Source organism: Salmo trutta, unplaced genomic scaffold (genome assembly GCF_901001165.1).
Source record: "Salmo trutta unplaced genomic scaffold, fSalTru1.1, whole genome shotgun sequence".
Classification (NCBI taxonomy): domain Eukaryota; kingdom Metazoa; phylum Chordata; class Actinopteri; order Salmoniformes; family Salmonidae; genus Salmo; species Salmo trutta.
Window position 1 is genome coordinate 403,677 of NW_021822684.1, and position 18,154 is coordinate 421,830.

The following is an 18,154-nucleotide window of genomic DNA, read 5'->3' on the forward strand; positions in this document are numbered from 1 at the left end:
AATACGCTTGACCTCATCTTTACTAGATGCTGTTCTTCCACTAATCTCATTGCAACTCCTCTCCAAGTCTCCGACCACTACCTTGTATCCTTTTCCCTCTCGCTCTCATCAAAAACTTCTCACTCTGCCCCTACTCGGATGGTATTGCGCCGTCCCAACCTTCGCTCTCTCTCTCCCGCTACTCTCTCCTCTTCCATCCTATCATCTCTTCCCTCTGCTCAAACCTTCTCCAACCTATCTCCTGATTCTGCCTCCTCAACCCTCCTCTCCTCCCTCTCTGCATCCTTTGATTTTCTCTGTCCCCTATCCTCCAGGCCGGCTCGGTCCTCCCCTCCTGCTCCGTGGCTCGACGACTCACTGCGAGCTCACAGAACAGGGCTCCGGGCAGCCGAGCGGAAATGGTGAAAACTCGCCTCCCTGCGGACCTGGTATCCTTTCACTCCCTCCTCTCTACATTTTCCTCTTCTGTCTCTGCTGCTAAAGCCACTTTCTACCACTCTAAATTCCAAGCATCTGCCTCTAACCCTAGGAAGCTTTTTGCTACCTTCTCCTCCCTCCTGAATCCTCCTCCCCCTCCCCCCCCCTCCTCCCTCACTGCGGATCACTTCGTCAACCATTTTGAAAAGAAGGTTGACGACATCCGATCCTCGTTTGCTAAGTCAAGCGACACCGCTGGTCCTGCTCACACTGCCCTACCCTGTGCTTTGACCTCTTTCTCCCCTCTCTCTCCAGATGAAATCTCGCGTCTTGTGACGGCCGGCCGCCCAACAACCTGCCCACTTGACCCTATCCCCTCCTCTCTTCTCCAGACCATTTCCGGAGACCTTCTCCCCTACCTCACCTCGCTCATCAACTCATCCTTGACCGCTGGCTACGTCCCTTCCGTCTTCAAGAGAGCGAGAGTTGCACCCCTTCTGAAAAAACCTACACTCGATCCCTCCGATGTCAACAACTACAGACCAGTATCCCTTCTTTCTTTTCTCTCCAAAACTCTTGAACGTGCCGTCCTTGGCCAGCTCTCCTGCTATCTCTCTCAGAACGACCTTCTTGATCCTAATCAGTCAGGTTTCAAGACTGGGCATTCAACTGAGACTGCTCTTCTCTGTGTCACGGAGGCTCTCCGCACTGCTAAAGCTAACTCTCTCTCCTCTGCTCTCATCCTTCTAGACCTATCTGCTGCCTTTGATACTGTGAACCATCAGATCCTCCTCTCCACCCTCTCCGAGCTGGGCATCTCCGGCGCGGCCCACGCTTGGATTGCGTCCTACCTGACAGGTCGCTCCTACCAGGTGGCGTGGCGAGAATCTGTCTCCGCACCACGTGCTCTCACCACTGGTGTCCCCCAGGGCTCTGTTCTAGGCCCTCTCCTATTCTCGCTATACACCAAGTCACTTGGCTCTGTCATATCCTCACACGGTCTCTCCTATCATTGCTATGCAGACGACACACAATTAATCTTCTCCTTTCCCCCTTCTGACAACCAGGTGGCGAATCGCATCTCTGCATGTCTGGCAGACATATCAGTGTGGATGACGGATCACCACCTCAAGCTGAACCTCGGCAAGACGTAGCTGCTCTTCCTCCCGGGGAAGGACTGCCCGTTCCATGATCTCGCCATCACGGTTGACAACTCCCTTGTGTCCTCCTCCCAGAGTGCTAAGAACCTTGGCGTGATCCTGGACAACACCCTGTCGTTCTCCACTAACATCAAGGCGGTGACCCGATCCTGTAGGTTCATGCTCTACAACATTCACAGAGTACGACCCTGCCTCACACAGGAAGCGGCGCAGGTCCTAATCCAGGCACTTGTCATCTCCCGTCTGGATTACTGCAACTCGCTATTGGCTGGGCTCCCTGCCTGTGCCATCAAACCCCTACAACTCATCCAGAACGCCGCAGCCCGTCTGGTGTTCAACCTTCCCAAGTTCTCTCACGTCACCCCGCTCCTCCGCTCTCTCCACTGGCTTCCAGTTGAAGCTCGCATCCGCTACAAGACCATGGTGCTTGCCTACGGAGCTGTGAGGGGAACGGCACCTCCGTACCTTCAGGCTCTGATCAGGCCCTACACCCAAACAAGGGCACTGCGTTCATCCACCTCTGGCCTGCTCGCCTCCCTACCTCTGAGGAAGCACAGTTCCCGCTCAGCCCAATCAAAACTGTTCGCTGCTCTGGCACCCCAATGGTGGAACAAGCTCCCTCACGATGCCAGGACAGCGGAGTCAACCACCACCTTCCAGAGACACCTGAAACCCCACCTCTTTAAGGAATACCTGGGATAGGATAAAGTAATCCTTCTAACCCCCCCCCCCCCCCTTTAAAAGATTTAGATGCACTATTGTAAAGTGGTTGTTCTACTGGATATTATAGGTGAATGCACCAATTTGTAAGTCGCTCTGGATAAGAGCGTCTGCTAAATGACTTAAATGTAAATGTAAATGTAAATGTACCACAGAGTGAAGGAAAAGCAGCCAACAGGTGCTCAGTGTATGTGGGAACTCCTTCAAGACTGTTGGAAAAGCATTTAGGTGAAGCTGGTTGAGAGAATGCCAAGAGTGTGCAAAGCTGTCATCAAGGCAAAGGGTGGCTACTTTTGAAGAATCTCAAATATAAAATATATTTTGATTTGTTTAACACGTTTTGGTTCTACATGATTCCATATGTTATTTCATAGTTTAGATGTCTTCACTATTATTCTACAATGTAGAACATTGAGTTAGTAGGTGTGTCAACTTTCAACTGGTACTGTTTGTAAATGTGATATTTCAGTTTCAAACCTGTTTTTGCTTTGTCATTATGGGGTATTGTGTGTAGATCGATTAGGAAAGTAAACAATTGAATCCATTTTAGAATAAGGCTGGAACGTAACAAAATGTGGAAAAAGTGAAGGGGTCTGAATACTTTCTGAATGCACTGTAGATCCATTCATGTGTATTTTATTTTATCCCTGTTAGTTTCTGTTAAATGTTTTTTATTGTTTAACTCTGCATTGTTGGGAAATGCTCGTAAGCATGCATTTCAATGTTAAGTCTACACCAGTTGTATTCAGCGCATGTGATGAATACCATTCGATTTTATTTAGATTTAGAAGCTTTGGTGTGAACTGGTCATATTGGTGGTGTTTGTAACCCTACACCATGCTTCTGGGCTCTACATTGTTTTGACCAGACTGTTGGTGTAGCCTACGTCATAGCTGTGTGTCTGATGTGTATGAATGAAGGTCAAGCTGGTGTGTGTGTGTGTGTGTGTTACAGTGAAGTTGGTGTTAGAGGAGGTGTCTGAGGGGACTGTCTGTGTCTGAACTCTGAAGGGCAGGTTGCTCAGTCCTGTGTTTTCCATGTCAGTCTCTCTATCTAGCTCTCTCTCTGTCTCTCAATTCAATTTAAGGGCTTTATTGGCATGGAAACATATTGTTTACATTGCCAAAGCAAGTGAAATGGATAAACAAAAGTGAAATAGACATGGACAGTAAACATTACATTCACACAAGTTCCAAAATAATAAAGAATTTCAAATGTCATTATGTACAAAAGGGGAAGTAAATGAACATAAATATGGGTTGTATTCTCGCTCTCCCTCTGTCTCTATCTCTCGTTCTCTTTCACAATCTCTTTCCATCTCTCTCTCTCTCCACCCTCCCCCCCCTCTCCGTGGCTTATTAAACCTGTCTACTCAGGTGTGTGTGTGTGTGTGTGGGTGTGTTAGACAGTCCCCCTCCTCTCAGGTTTCATCCCATTTGTAACAGACTCAGTCAGCTCTCTGAGAGCTGTGCTCTGAGACCTGTCTAGTCAGTGTCTGCTAATTGATTTAACCTCTGAGTCTCTGTCTGGAGGGACATGCCACTGTTAATGAGAAAACAACATGACACCTCATATACACCAGCTTCCTAGTCTACTACATGACAAGGACTCTTGTTTCACATAGTAACACAACATTTATGTGTTGATTCATATTATTTGCCATCATGCTGAATTCCACACAATACAGCTTGAAGACTGAATAAAATACAATAGTTTATAAACAATGCAATTCTGTTATCTATAGGAACTCCCCGCCCCCATCCTGGATGACATCGCCAGCCCCAAAACAGTGGAGGACCAGGCAAAGTCATGTGACCCTGAGAGTCAGGACGCCATGAAGATCGCCTGGCGCTACCAGCACCTGCCAAAAGTACAGGTAAACGTGTGTGTGTGTAGGCAGTCAGGGCATGGGGTCACAGGTCTAGCTCTTGGTTCTATGGGGGTGACGATTGTCTTCACCATTAAATACATCAACTCCTAAACTCCTGTGTAGCCTCTCCATTCAGAGCTGGTGAAGATTACTCACGCTTAGCTGCTGCTAGGTGGGCCCTGTCGACACACCCACACACACATACACACCCTGCCTAGCCTGGGAAACCAGGGTACCTGCAGCCCATCTAATGGCACGCCACCCGCCTTAACCCTCATAACCCAGATCTGTCCCTCTGTCCCCTCTTAAATCCCTGTCTATCCCCTTACCAGGGGTGCTGGCGATACTCTTTCTTCCGCTCTAAGGAATGGTGACCCTCTCTCCCCTGCCCAGGCTATAATCCACATCGCTATGTGGATTAACAGCACACAGCAAGTCCCTGGAGATCTCTCTTTCTCTGTCTCACTCTGGAAACATCTTTATCTCTGTGTCTTTCCCTCACCTCTCCCCCTTCCCCACCCTCCCAAACCAGACTTTACAAACCAAACTACCAATAAGCTCCAGCCAGAGGATTTACATCCCAAATTCACTCCCCGAGTCCCCCTCTACCCCCATTCTCCCTACATACCTCTCCTGCCAACCCTTTCCGAGTCCCCCTCTACCCCCATTCCTCCTACATACCTCTCCTGCCAACCCTTTCCAAGTCGCCCTCTACCCCCATTCCCCCTACATACCTCTCCTGCCAACCCTTTCCGAGTCGCCCTCTACCCCCATTCCTCCTACATACCTCTCCTGCCAACCCTTTCTGAGTCCCCCTCTACCCCCATTCCTCCTACATACCTCTCCTGCCAACCCTTTCTGAGTCCCCCTCTACCCCCATTCCCCCTACATACCTCTCCTGCCAACCCTTTCTGAGTCCCCCTCTACCCCCATTCCTCCTACATACCTCTCCTGCCAACCCTTTCCGAGTCGCCCTGTCCAATGAAGACATCAGATAAAAGGTGAGGCGGCCGGGGCGGGCCTGGAACACTAAGCTCCCCCCCCGACTCACCCATCCTGTCAGGAGAGGTGCACACTGGGGGCCCTAATCCAGATTAGTGGTACATTTAAGAGCCCGTTTGACAATGGGGCCCCTGGCTGCTTTCACTGGGGAGAGCAGGGCTACAGAACTCTCCCTTTCACCCAGGAGAAAACATCCCCCTACTCTCCCCTAGAACCAGACACGGCTGTTTTCACTGGGGAGAGCAGGACTACAGAACTCTCCCTCTCACCCAGGAGAAAACATCCCCCTACTCTCCCCCAGAACCAGACACGGCTGTTTTCACTGGGGAGAGCAGGACTACAGAACTCTCCCTCTCACCCAGGAGAAAACATCCCCCTACTCTCCCCCAGAACCAGACACGCCTGTTTTCACTGGGGAGAGCAGGGCTACAGAACTCTCCCTTTCACCCAGGAGAAAACATCCCCCTACTCTCCCCCAGAACCAGACACGGCTGTTTTCACTGGGGAGAGCAGGGCTACAGAACTCTCCCTTTCACCCAGGAGAAAACATCCCCCTACTCTCCCCCAGAACCAGACACGGCTGTTTTCACTGGGGAGAGCAGGGCTACAGAACTCTCCCTTTCACCCAGGAGAAAACATCCCCCTACTCTCCCCCAGAACCAGACACGGCTGTTTTCACTGGGGAGAGCAGGACTACAGAACTCTCCCTTTCACCCAGGAGAAAACATCCCCCTACTCTCCCCCAGAACCAGACACGGCTGTTTTCACAGCCACAAGTGGACGGTTATGTGGAGACATGATTAAGATGGGGGTCGTAGTAGTTTAACTTCTCTGCAAGTTATTTGATTAAACAGTCATTTGAAACACTTGTATGAACTATGAGCAGGTCATTCTTTTAAAGTTTGCATACTCAAATGGATAAACACGGCTTTTCTCTCAACACTAACTGTTGACCCTCAGACGGCCCTGGCGTCCTCGTCGAGGTTCGGACACTACTACGACGTCTCCAAGACAATGGACCCTGAGATCTGCCAGGCAGCCAGGTGCCATGGCTTCTACCTTCCAGAACACTCCACCGCTGTGACATCACCCACTGCCACCAGGCAGAGGTAACCCGGCAATCCCTGAACACTACCCCACCCTTATGAACACTACCCCACCCTTATGAACACTACCCCACCCTTACCTCTTCATGGTGCTCAGTATTATTTACGCAATATATATTGCAAATGTACTGTATGTCTAAGAGAACTTAGTCATAACCTTAAATAGCCAACCGTACTATGACCGTGACACACACATTTAGTAGTATACTTATCACGTTCTGGAAGCATCTAAGAGACACTATTGTCATATCTTAGAGAAGCTTTTGGATTAGGTTGGGATTAACCTACAGTTTGAAGAGTAATTGTGGATGGGCAATGCTTAGACAGTTACTCTAACCCCCACCCCCCATCAGATCAGGATGGTCTATTATGGTCCATTTCTGACGTTTATAACCAGCTGATAAAGCTTATAACCAGCTAATAAAGCTTGTATAAAAACAGGGTCAGTCTCAAGGTAGGTAGGCTAGTAGGCTGAGATGAGACATTCAGCAGAGTAAAAGGCTTTGGTGGTGAATGTAGAGGGACCGTTTGCTGTGAGTTTGTTTTGTTCAACGTTGAGTGTGCTTAGGGTTCAGAGGTCAGGCACACTATTTACAATAGAGTGAGCGCTGAGACACACAAGCGCACACACACACACACAGACACTGAGTCAGACACGCTTGGCAAACAGGCCAATCTGGAGCGGAGAAGATGTTTTATTGAACCCCTCTGCTTTCATATCTACAAACAGACACCCTTTAACTCTGAACCATGCAGACGTGAGTGTGCCTGGCTAATTTCAGTTGACTCATATTTACTATCACTGAGCAGTGTTGAGTCAATCATTGTCATAGGAAATATTTTTTATATTGTCCTTTACGTTGTTAGACAGAATCCATCCTTCTCCTGTCGTTCTGTGGGTTAGTAATTAAGTCTAACAGTGGCATTGCCATCATAGTGGCACTGCCCATCAGGTTCTCTGAATAGGACACTGATCTGCCAGACAACATGACAGCTGGTCAGCAGGAAACTATACCTGCACGACAGACAGACAGACAGACAGACAGACAGACAGACAGACAGACAGACAGACAGACAGACAGACAGACATCCACACACATACAGACAGACAGGCGTGGCCAAAAGTTTTGACAATGACACAAATATACATTTTCACAAAGTCTGCTGCCTCAGTGTCTTTAGAAATTTTTGTCAGATGTTACTATGGAATACTGAAGTATAATTATAAGCATTTCATAAGTGTCAAAGGCTTTTATTGACAATTACATGAAGTTGATGCAAAGAGTCAATATTTTCAGTGTTGACCCTTCTTTTTCAAGACCTCTGCAATCCGCCCTGGCATGCTGTCAATTAACTTCTGGGCCACATCCTGACTGATGGCAGCCCATTCTTGCATAACCAATGCTTGGAGTTTGTCAGAATTTTTGGGGTTTTGTTTGTCTACACGCCTCTTGAGGATTGACCACAAGTTCTCAATGGGATTAAGGTCTGGGGAGTTTCCTGGCCATGGACCCAAAATATTGATGTTGTTCCCCGAGCCACTTAGTTATCACTTTTGCCTTATGGCAAGGTGCTCCATCATGCTGGAAAAGACATTGTTCGTCACCAAACTGTTCCTGGATGGTTGGGAGAAGTTGCTCTCGGAGGATGTGTTGGTACCATGCTTTATTCATGGCTGTGTTCGTAGGCAAAATTGTGAGTGAGCCCACTCCCTTGGCTGAGAAGCAACCCCACACATGAATGGTCTCAGGATGCTTTACTGTTGGCATAACACAGGACTGATGGTAGTGTTCACCTTGTCTTCTCTGGACAAGCTTTTTTCCGGTTGCCCCAAACAATCGGAAAGGGGATTCATCAGAGAAAATGACTTTACCCCAGTCCTCAGCAGTCCAATCCCTGTACCTTTTGCAGAATATCAGTCTGTCCCTGATGTTTTTCCTGGAGAGAAGTGGCTTCTTTGCTGCCCTTCATGACACCAGGCCATCCTCCAAAAGTCTTCGCCTCACTGTGCGTGCAGATGCACTCACACCTGCCTGCTGCCATTCCTGAGCAAGCTCTGTACTGGTGGTGCCCTGATCCCACAGCTGAATCAACTTTAGGAGACGGTCCTGGCGCTCGCTGGACTTTCTTGGGCGCCCTGAAGCCTTCTTCACAACAATTGAACCGCTCTCCTTGAAGTTCTTGATGATCCGATAAATTATTGATTTAGGTGCAATCTTACTGGCAGCAATATCCTTGCCTGTGAAGCCCTTTTTGTGCAAAGCAATGATGACGGCACGTGTTTCCTTGCAGGTAACCACGGTTGACAGAGGAAGAACAATGATTCCAAGCACCACCCTCCTTTTGAAGCTTCCAGTCTGTTATTCGAACTCAATCAGCATGACAGAGTGATCTCCAGCCTTGTCCTCGTCAACACTCACACCTGTGTTTACGAGAGAATTACTGACATGATGTCAGCTGGTCCTTTTGTGGTAGGGATGAAATGCAGTGGAAATGTTTTTGGGGGATTCAGTTCATTTTCATGGCAAAGAGGGACTTTGTAATTAATTGCAATTCATCTGATCACTCTTCATAACATTCTGGAGTAAATGCAAATTGCCATCATACAAACTGAGGCAGCAGACTTCGTGAAAATTAATATTTGTGTCATTCTCAAAACTTTTGGCCACGACTGTACATACATACAGTGGGGAAAAAAGTATTTAGTCAGCCACCAATTGTGCAAGTTCTCCCACTTGAAAAGATGAGAGGCCTGTAATTTTCATCATAGGTACACGTCAGCTATGACAGACAAAATGAGAAAGATAATCACATTGTAGGATTTTTTATGAATTTATTTGCAAATTATGGTGGAAAATAAGTATTTGGTCAATGACAAAAGTCTATCTCAATACTTTGTTATATACCCTTTGTTGGCAATGACACAGGTCAAACGTTTTCTGTAAGTCTTCACAAGGTTTTCACACACTGTTGCTGGTATTTTGGCCCATTCCGCCATGCAGATCTCCTCTAGAGCAGTGATGTTTTGGGGCTGTCGCTGGGCAACACTGACTTTCAACTCCCTCCAAAGATTTTCTTTGGGGTTGAGATCTGGAGACTGGCTAGGCCACTCCAGGACCTTGAAATGCTTCTTACGAAGCTACTCCTTCGTTGCCCGGGCGGTGTGTTTGGGATCATTGTCATGCTGAAAGACCCAGCCACGTTTCATCTTCAATGCCCTTGCTGATGGAAGGAGGTTTTCACTCAAAATCTCACGATACATGGCCCCATTCATTCTTTCCTTTACACGGATCAGTCGTCCTGGTCCCTTTGCAGAAAAACAGCCCCAAAGCATGATGTTTCCACCCCCATGCTTCACAGTAGGTATGGTGTTCTTTGGATGCAACTCAGCATTCTTTGTCCTCCAAACACGACGAGTTGAGTTTTTACCAAAAAGTTATATTTTGGTTTCGTCTGACCATATGACATTCTCCCAATCCTCTTCTGGATCATCCAAATGCTCTCTAGCAAACTTCAGACGGGCCTGGACATGTACTGGCTTAAGCAGGGGGACACGTCTGGCACTGCAGGATTTGAGTCCCTGGCGGCGTAGTGTGTTACTGATGGTAGGCTTTGTTACTTTGGTTTTAGCTCTCTGCAGGTCATTCACTAGGTCCCCCAGTGTGGTTCTGGGATTTTTGCTCACCGTTCTTGTGATCATTTTGACCCCACGGGGTGAGATCTTGCGTGGAGCCCCAGATCGAGGGAGATTATCAGTGGTCTTGGATGTCTTCCATTTCCTAATAATTGCTCCCACAGTTGATTTCTTCAAACCAAGCTGCTTACCTATTGCAGATTCAGTCTTCCCAGCCTGGTGCAGGTCTACAATTTTGTTTCTGGTGTCCTTTGACAGCTCTTTGGTCTTGGCCATAGTGGAGTTTGGAGTGTGACTGTTTGAGGTTGTGGACAGGTGTCTTTTATACTGATAACAAGTTCAAACAGGTGCCATTAATACAGGTAACGAGTGGAGGACAGAGGAGCCTCTTAAAGAAGAAGTTACAGGTCTGTGAGAGCCAGAAATCTTGCTTGTTTGTAGGTGACCAAATACTTATTTTCCACCATAATTTGCAAATAAATTCATAAAAAATCCTACAATGTGATTTTCTGGATTTTTTTTCTCATTTTGTCTGTCATAGTTGACGTGTACCTATGATGAAAATTACAGGCCTCTCATCTTTTTAAGTGGGAGAACTTGCACAATTGGTGGCTGACTAAATACTTTTTCCCCCCACTGTACATACACACACACACACACACACACACACACACACACACACACACACACACACACACACACACACACACACACACACACACACAGACATATACACACACTCTCACTCCCTAGCCTCTCCTCTTGCACGTGGCCACCACCCCATGTTGCTACCCTGGCTGTTAAATTGCTCCGTTTCACTCGCTGGCATAATTGGCACAAATTGCTCTCTAGGTGATACAGCCCCTGTTGTTGAAGACCAAGCCTCCCCTCTCTCTCCTTTCTCCTTAGAGTGGAGGAGGAGGGAGGTAGCATTGAGCTAATGTGGCCTCCCTGAGTATGATACTAATTAGCACATGCGCTAGCCCCCGTGGCTAAGCACCTAGCCCCCAGCTCCACCTGAATGGAGGGTGCCCAGTGGGGGCGGACGATGCACAATGCCCTCAAACACAATGGCCACCAAGTGGAGGAGGCCAGCCCGGGGCTGCCTCTGGCTCCAGGGGGAGGGAAGGAAAGCTGCTGGAATGGTTCTGCTATGAACCCCTGCAGGGTCAGAAGGCACCATTGTTTTTGTTAATGATGAACAGTCTGAGGCAATGTGTTTGTTCTATGTGTAGCTATATGAGGAAGTGTGTACTGTGTGTGCCTGGTGTTTGTTTAGGCATACGTATATGTGCCTGCTGTCTGGCAGAAAGTGTGTGTCTGTCTGTTCCCCTGTGGATAAGAATGCTCTTTAGTTCTGTTAGCCTGTAATTGTTGGCTAGCGTAGCGACCTACTGTAAGAGAGTGGTTGTTACTATAGCCAGCCTATCTTAAGGAAGGATTTCTGTGTAAAATGACGGGGTTAACTTTACCCTGGCCATGATGTTGGCACATGGTTGACTTGGTTTGTGGTTATTAGGAGAGGCAGAGATCTATTGTGAGTGACTTGTGTCCCTTGTCAATGGTGCACATCTTACCCTTCATTAACCATTTAAACACTGTGCCCATCCAATCATAACCAGCAACCCATAAAATAACCCTTCTCTGTGTGTGTGTGTGTGTGTGTGTGTGTGTGTGTGTGTGTGTGTGTGTGTGTGTGTGTGTGTGTGTGTGTGTGTGTGTGTGTGTGTGTGTGCCACTACACCTCCAATCGGACCCTCAGGGAGCTGACAGGCGACCAGGTTTTAATTAGATTACCTGAAAAAATGAATTGAATCTCTTGATAAGGCTCCTCCATTATATTCATCTGCTCTAGTGGTCATTGTAAAGCCCTGTCATGGGGGACAAGGAGCATTTGACTTCATCTGTTGAGACTTGATACATGTCCTGCAATAACCTCATGTTCTACTTCCTCCTTCCCTCTTTCTCCTCTCCTCCTCCTTCCTTCTCTCCTCTCCTTTCCTCTTCCCTCTCTTTACCTCTCCTCTTCACCCTCTCTCCAGCCCTATGCCAGAGACCTACTCCTCTCTGCTGAACAATCTCCAGGAGGTCATCCACAGGGAAGGCTTTGATGGATCCGTCCCCCAGGTAAGTACACTCACTCTCACACATCCATAGTCCTGTCACTACCCCTATACTCCCAACCCATATTACAGCTATCCTCTACCCAAAGAGTTCCCCATACAGGGGTCCCAAAGACCTCCTGCCCTTACAATGACCATATATCCCAGTCCACCCGGGCAACATTACTGTTAGATATACTCTAACCTGCTCCTCTCTACTGTTAGCTATACTCTAACCTACTCCACTCTACTGTTAGCTATACTCTAACCTGCTCCTCTCTACTGTTAGCTATACTCTAACCTACTCCTCTCTACTGTTAACTATACTCTAACCTTCTATACTCTAACATGCTCCTCTCTACTGTTAGCTATACTCTAACCTTCTATACTCTAACCTGCTCCTCTCTACTGTTAGCTATACTCTAACCTACTCCACTCTACTGTTAGCTATACTCTAACCTGCTCCTCTCTACTGTTAGCTATACTCTAACCTACTCCTCTCTACTGTTAACTATACTCTAACCTTCTATACTCTAACATGCTCCTCTCTACTGTTAGCTATACTCTAACCTGCTCCTCTCTTCTGTTAGTTATACTCTAACCTGCTCCTCTCTACTGTTAGCTATACTCTAACCTGCTCCTCTCTACTGTTAGCTATACTCTAACCTTATATACTCTAACCTGCTCCTCTCTGCTGTTAGCTATACTCTAACCTGCTCCTCTCTACTGTTAGCTATTCTCTAACCTTCTATACTCTAACATGCTCCTCTCTACTGTTAGCTATACTCTAACCTTATATACTCTAACCTGCTCTTCTCTACTGTTAGCTATACTCTTAACCTGCTCCTCTCTACTGTTAGCTATAGTCTAACCTGCTCCTCTCTACTGTTAACTATACTCTAACCTTCTATACTCTAACATGCTCCTCTCTACTGTTAGCTATACTCTAACCTGCTCCTCTCTTCTGTTAGTTATACTCTAACCTGCTCCTCTCTACTGTTAGCTATACTCTAACCTGCTCCTCTCTACTGTTAGCTATACTCTAACCTTATATACTCTAACCTGCTCCTCTCTGCTGTTAGCTATACTCTAACCTGCTCCTCTCTACTGTTAGCTATACTCTAACCTTATATACTCTAACCTGCTCCTCTCTACTGTTAGCTATACTCTAACCTGCTCCTCTCTACTGTTAGCTATTCTCTAACCTTCTATACTCTAACATGCTCCTCTCTACTGTTAGCTATACTCTAACCTTATATACTCTAACCTGCTCTTCTCTACTGTTAGCTACAGTCTAACCTGCTCCTCTCTACTGTTAGCTATACTCTAACCTGCTCCTCTCTACTGTTAGCTATACTCTAACCTTCTATACTCTAACCTGCTTCTCTCTACTGTTAGCTATACTCTAACCTGCTTCTCTCTACTGTTAGCTATACTCTAACCTTCTATACTCTAACCTGCTCCTCTCTACTGTTAGCTATACTCTAACCTGCTTCTCTCTACTGTTAGCTATACTCTAACCTGCTCCTCTCTACTGTTAGCTATACTCTAACCTGCTCCTCTATACTGTTAGCTATACTCTAACCTTCTATACTCTAACCTGCTCCACTCATCTGTTAGCTATACTCTAAACTTCTCCTCTCTACTGTTAGCTATACTCTAACCTTCTATACTCTAACCTGCTCCTCTCTACTGTTAGCTGTACTCTAACCTTCTATACTCTAACCTACTCCTCTCTTCTGTTAGCTATACTCTAACCTGCTCCACTCATCTGTTAGCTATACTCTAACCTGTTCCTCTCCACTGTTAGCTGTACTCTAACCTGCTCCTCTCCACTGTTAGCTATACTCTAACCTGCTCCTCTCTACTGTTAGCTATACTCTAACCTGCTCCTCTCTACTGTTAGCTATACTCTAAACTTCTCCTCTCTACTGTTAGCTGTACTCTAACCTTCTATACTCTAACCTACTCCTCTCTTCTGTTAGCTATACTCTAACCTGCTCCACTCATCTGTTAGCTATACTCTAACCTGTTCCTCTCCACTGTTAGCTGTACTCTAACCTGCTCCTCTCCACTGTTAGCTATACTCTAACCTTCTATCCTCTAACCTGCTCCTCTATACTGTTAGCTATACTCTAACCTGCTCCTCTATACTGTTAGCTATACTCTAACCTGCTCCTCTCTACTGTTAGCTATACTCTAACCTGCTCCTCTATACTGTTAGCTATACTCTAACCTGCTCCTCTCTACTGTTAGCTATACTCTAACCTTCTATACTCTAACCTGCTCCTCTCTACTGTTAGCTATACTCTAACCTTATATACTCTAACCTGCTCCTCTCTACTGTTAGCTATACTCTAACCTGCTCCTCTATACTGTTAGCTATACTCTAACCTGCTCCTCTCTACTGTTAGCTATACTCTAACCTTCTATACTCTAACCTGCTCCTCTCTACTGTTAGCTATACTCTAACCTTATATACTCTAACCTGCTCCTCTCTGCTGTTAGCTATACTCTAACCTGCTCCTTTCTACTGTTAGCTATACTCTAACCTGCTCCTCTCTACTGTTAGCTATCCTCTAACCTGCTCCTCTCTGCTGTTAGCTATCCTCTAACCTGCTCCTCTCTACTGTTAGCTATACTCTAACCTGCTCCTCTCTACTGTTAGCTATCCTCTAACCTGCTCCTCTCTACTGTTAGCTATCCTCTAACCTGCTCCTCTCTACTGTTAGCTATACTCTAACCTGCTCCTCTCAACTGTTAGCTATACTCTAACCTGCTATACTCTAACCTGCTCCTCTCCAATGTTTGCTATCCTCTCTTTCATATCAAATAATTGCCCTTCCCATCACCCCTCTTCAAGTTACCATGTTAATTCCTCTCACCTGACTAGAATGACTTCATCAGTGTTATGGTGATGCTGGCAGCAGAGCAGACAGCTGTGTTGTGTGTGTGTGTGTGTGTGTGTGTGTGTCATTTTGAAACATATCTTTGTTTTTAATGATTATCAATCCTCTTCAGAATGTCAGTATTGTCATCTGTCTCTCTCGGTGTTTCTATTGGAGTTTTTCCACTGAGGTGTGTGGACCTGTGGAGAGATACTGTGACCCCTCTGCTCCTCACCTGGAGCCCCCTCCCACCCCCCTCCCCCTGTCACTCACACACAGGATTACCCCCCCGACCCAGCGCTGTCAATCATTCGCCAGATTAAGCACTGACATCATCAAAGCGCTTTTGGCAGAGCAGAGGAATGCAGACAGGCACAGATGGACGTGGGCACCGTCACAAGAATTTCCAGTATAGGCAAGACTGTGTGTGTGTGTGTGTGTGTGTGTGTGTGTGTGTGTGTGTGTGTGTGTTTACAGCCCTGCTCATACTGTTTGCCTTCGATGTTGGCTACAGAAACCAGGCATAATATTATCACTTCATAATGTAGTCTCTTTGGGCCCTAGATGTTACTCCTTCTTTGCTATATTTTGGTGTTTTCTGGCTTGACTGTCAGGGGTCTTTTATTCTGGGGCAGAACAGCTTGGCTGTATGGTGGGGCTCTGGTTGGTGGGTTTGGGCTGTGTTCTGGCACTGTTCCCCGACTCCCTATAGGAGTACTAAACAGCTTCTCTCTATAGGAGTACCAAACAGCTCCTCTCTATAGGAGTACTAAACAGCTTCTCTCTATAGGAGTACTAAACAGCTTCTCTCTATAGGAGTACTAAACAGCGCCTCTCTATAGGAGTACTAAACAGCTTCTCTCTATAGGAGTACTAAACAGCTTCTCTCTATAGGAGTACTAAACAGCTTCTCTCTATAGGAGTACTAAACAGCTCCTCCCTATAGGAGTACTAAACAGCTCCTCTCTATAGGAGTACTAAACAGCTTCTCCCTATAGCAGTAGTAAACAGCTTCTCCCTATAGGAGTACTAAACAGCTTCTCCCTATAGGAGTAGTAAACAGCTTCTCCCTATAGGAGTAGTAAACAGCTTCTCCCTATAGGAGTACTAAACAGCTTCTCTCTATAGGAGTACTAAACAGCTTCTCCCTATAGGAGTACTAAACAGCTTCTCCCTATAGGAGTACTAAACAGCTTCTCTCTATAGGAGTACTAAACAGCTTCTCTCTATAGGAGTACTAAACAGCTCCTCTCTATAGGAGTACTAAACAGATTCTCTCTATAGGAGTACTAAACAGCTCCTCCCTATAGAAGTACTAAACAGCTCCTCTCTATAGGAGTACTAAACAGCTTCTCTCTATAGGAGTACTAAACAGCTTCTCCCTATAGGAGTACTAAACAGCTTCTCCCTATAGGAGTACTAAACAGCTTCTCCCTATAGGAGTACTAAACAGCTTCTCCCTATAGGAGTACTAAACAGCTCCTCTCTATAGGAGTACTAAACAGCTTCTCTCTATAGGAGTACTAAACAGCTTCTCTCTATAGGAGTACTAAACAGCTTCTCTCTATAGGAGTACTAAACAGCTTCTCTCTATAGGAGTACTAAACAGCTTCTCTCTATAGGAGTACTAAACAGCTTCTCCCTATAGGAGTACTAAACAGCTTCTCTCTATAGGAGTACTAAACAGCTTCTCTCTATAGGAGTACTAAACAGCTTCTCTCTATAGGAGTACTAAACAGCTTCTCTCTATAGGAGTACTAAACAGCACCTCTCTATAGGAGTACTAAACAGCTTCTCTCTATAGGAGTACTAAACAGCTTCTCTCTATAGGAGTACTAAACAGCTTCTCTCTATAGGAGTACTAAACAGCTCCTCCCTATAGGAGTACTAAACAGCTCCTCTCTATAGGAGTACTAAACAGCTTCTCCCTATAGGAGTACTAAACAGCTCCTCTCTATAGGAGTACTAAACAGCTCCTCTCTATAGGAGTACTAAACAGCTTCTCTCTATAGGAGTACTAAACAGCTTCTCTCTATAGGAGTACTAAACAGCTTCTCCCCATAGGAGTACTAAACAGCTTCTCCCTATAGGAGTAGTAAACAGCTTCTCCCTATAGGAGTACTAAACAGCTCCTCTCTATAGGAGTACTAAACAGCTTCTCCCTATAGCAGTAGTAAACAGCTTCTCCCTATAGGAGTACTAAACAGCTTCTCCCTATAGGAGTAGTAAACAGCTTCTCCCTATAGGAGTATTAAACAGCTTCTCTCTATAGGAGTACTAAACAGCTTCTCCCTATAGGAGTACTAAACAGCTTCTCCCTATAGGAGTACTAAACAGCTTCTCTCTATAGGAGTACTAAACAGCTTCTCTCTATAGGAGTACTAAACAGCTCCTCTCTATAGGAGTACTAAACAGATTCTCTCTATAGGAGTACTAAACAGCTCCTCCCTATAGAAGTACTAAACAGCTCCTCTCTATAGGAGTACTAAACAGCTTCTCTCTATAGGAGTACTAAACAGCTTCTCCCTATAGGAGTACTAAACAGCTTCTCCCTATAGGAGTACTAAACAGCTTCTCCCTATAGGAGTACTAAACAGCTCCTCTCTATAGGAGTACTAAACAGCTTCTCTCTATAGGAGTACTAAACAGCTTCTCTCTATAGGAGTACTAAACAGCTTCTCTCTATAGGAGTACTAAACAGCTTCTCCCTATAGGAGTACTAAACAGCTTCTCTCTATAGGAGTACTAAACAGCTTCTCTCTATAGGATTACTAAACAGCTTCTCTCTATAGGAGTACTAAACAGCTTCTCCCTATAGGAGTACTAAACATCTTCTCTCTATAGGAGTACTAAACAGCTTCTCTCTATAGGAGTAGTAAACAGCTTCTCCCTATAGGAGTACTAAACAGCTCCTCTCTATAGGAGTACTAAACAGCTTCTCCCTATAGGATTAGTAAGCAGCTTCTCCTTATAGGAGTACTAAACAGCTTCTCCCTATAGGAGTAGTAAACAGCTTCTCCCTATAGGAGTAGTAAACAGCTTCTCTCTATAGGAGTACTAAACAGCTTCTCTCTATAGGAGTACTAAACAGCTTCTCTCTATAGGAGTACTAAACAGCTTCTCTCTATAGGAGTACTAAACAGCTTCTCTCTATAGGAGTACTAAACATCTTCTCTCTATAGGAGTACTAAACAGCTTCTCCCTATAGGAGTACTAAACATCTTCTCTCTATAGGAGTACTAAACAGCTTCTCTC

The 18,154-nt window shown here is 45.9% G+C and overlaps 1 protein-coding gene across 1 annotated transcript in view; it reads left to right on the forward strand.

Moving 5' to 3' along the window:
* Window positions 1–18,154, forward strand: part of LOC115183294 (elongator complex protein 4-like) — a gene marked incomplete at its 3' end in the record, with an annotated part of 56,899 nt that overhangs the window by 17,809 nt on the left and 20,936 nt on the right. The window contains exons 4-6 of the mRNA XM_029744624.1: window positions 4,042–4,173; window positions 6,130–6,278; window positions 11,952–12,036. Of these exons, the coding sequence (XP_029600484.1) occupies window positions 4,042–4,173; window positions 6,130–6,278; window positions 11,952–12,036 (366 nt within the window). The remainder of the gene's footprint in view (window positions 1–4,041; window positions 4,174–6,129; window positions 6,279–11,951; window positions 12,037–18,154) is intronic.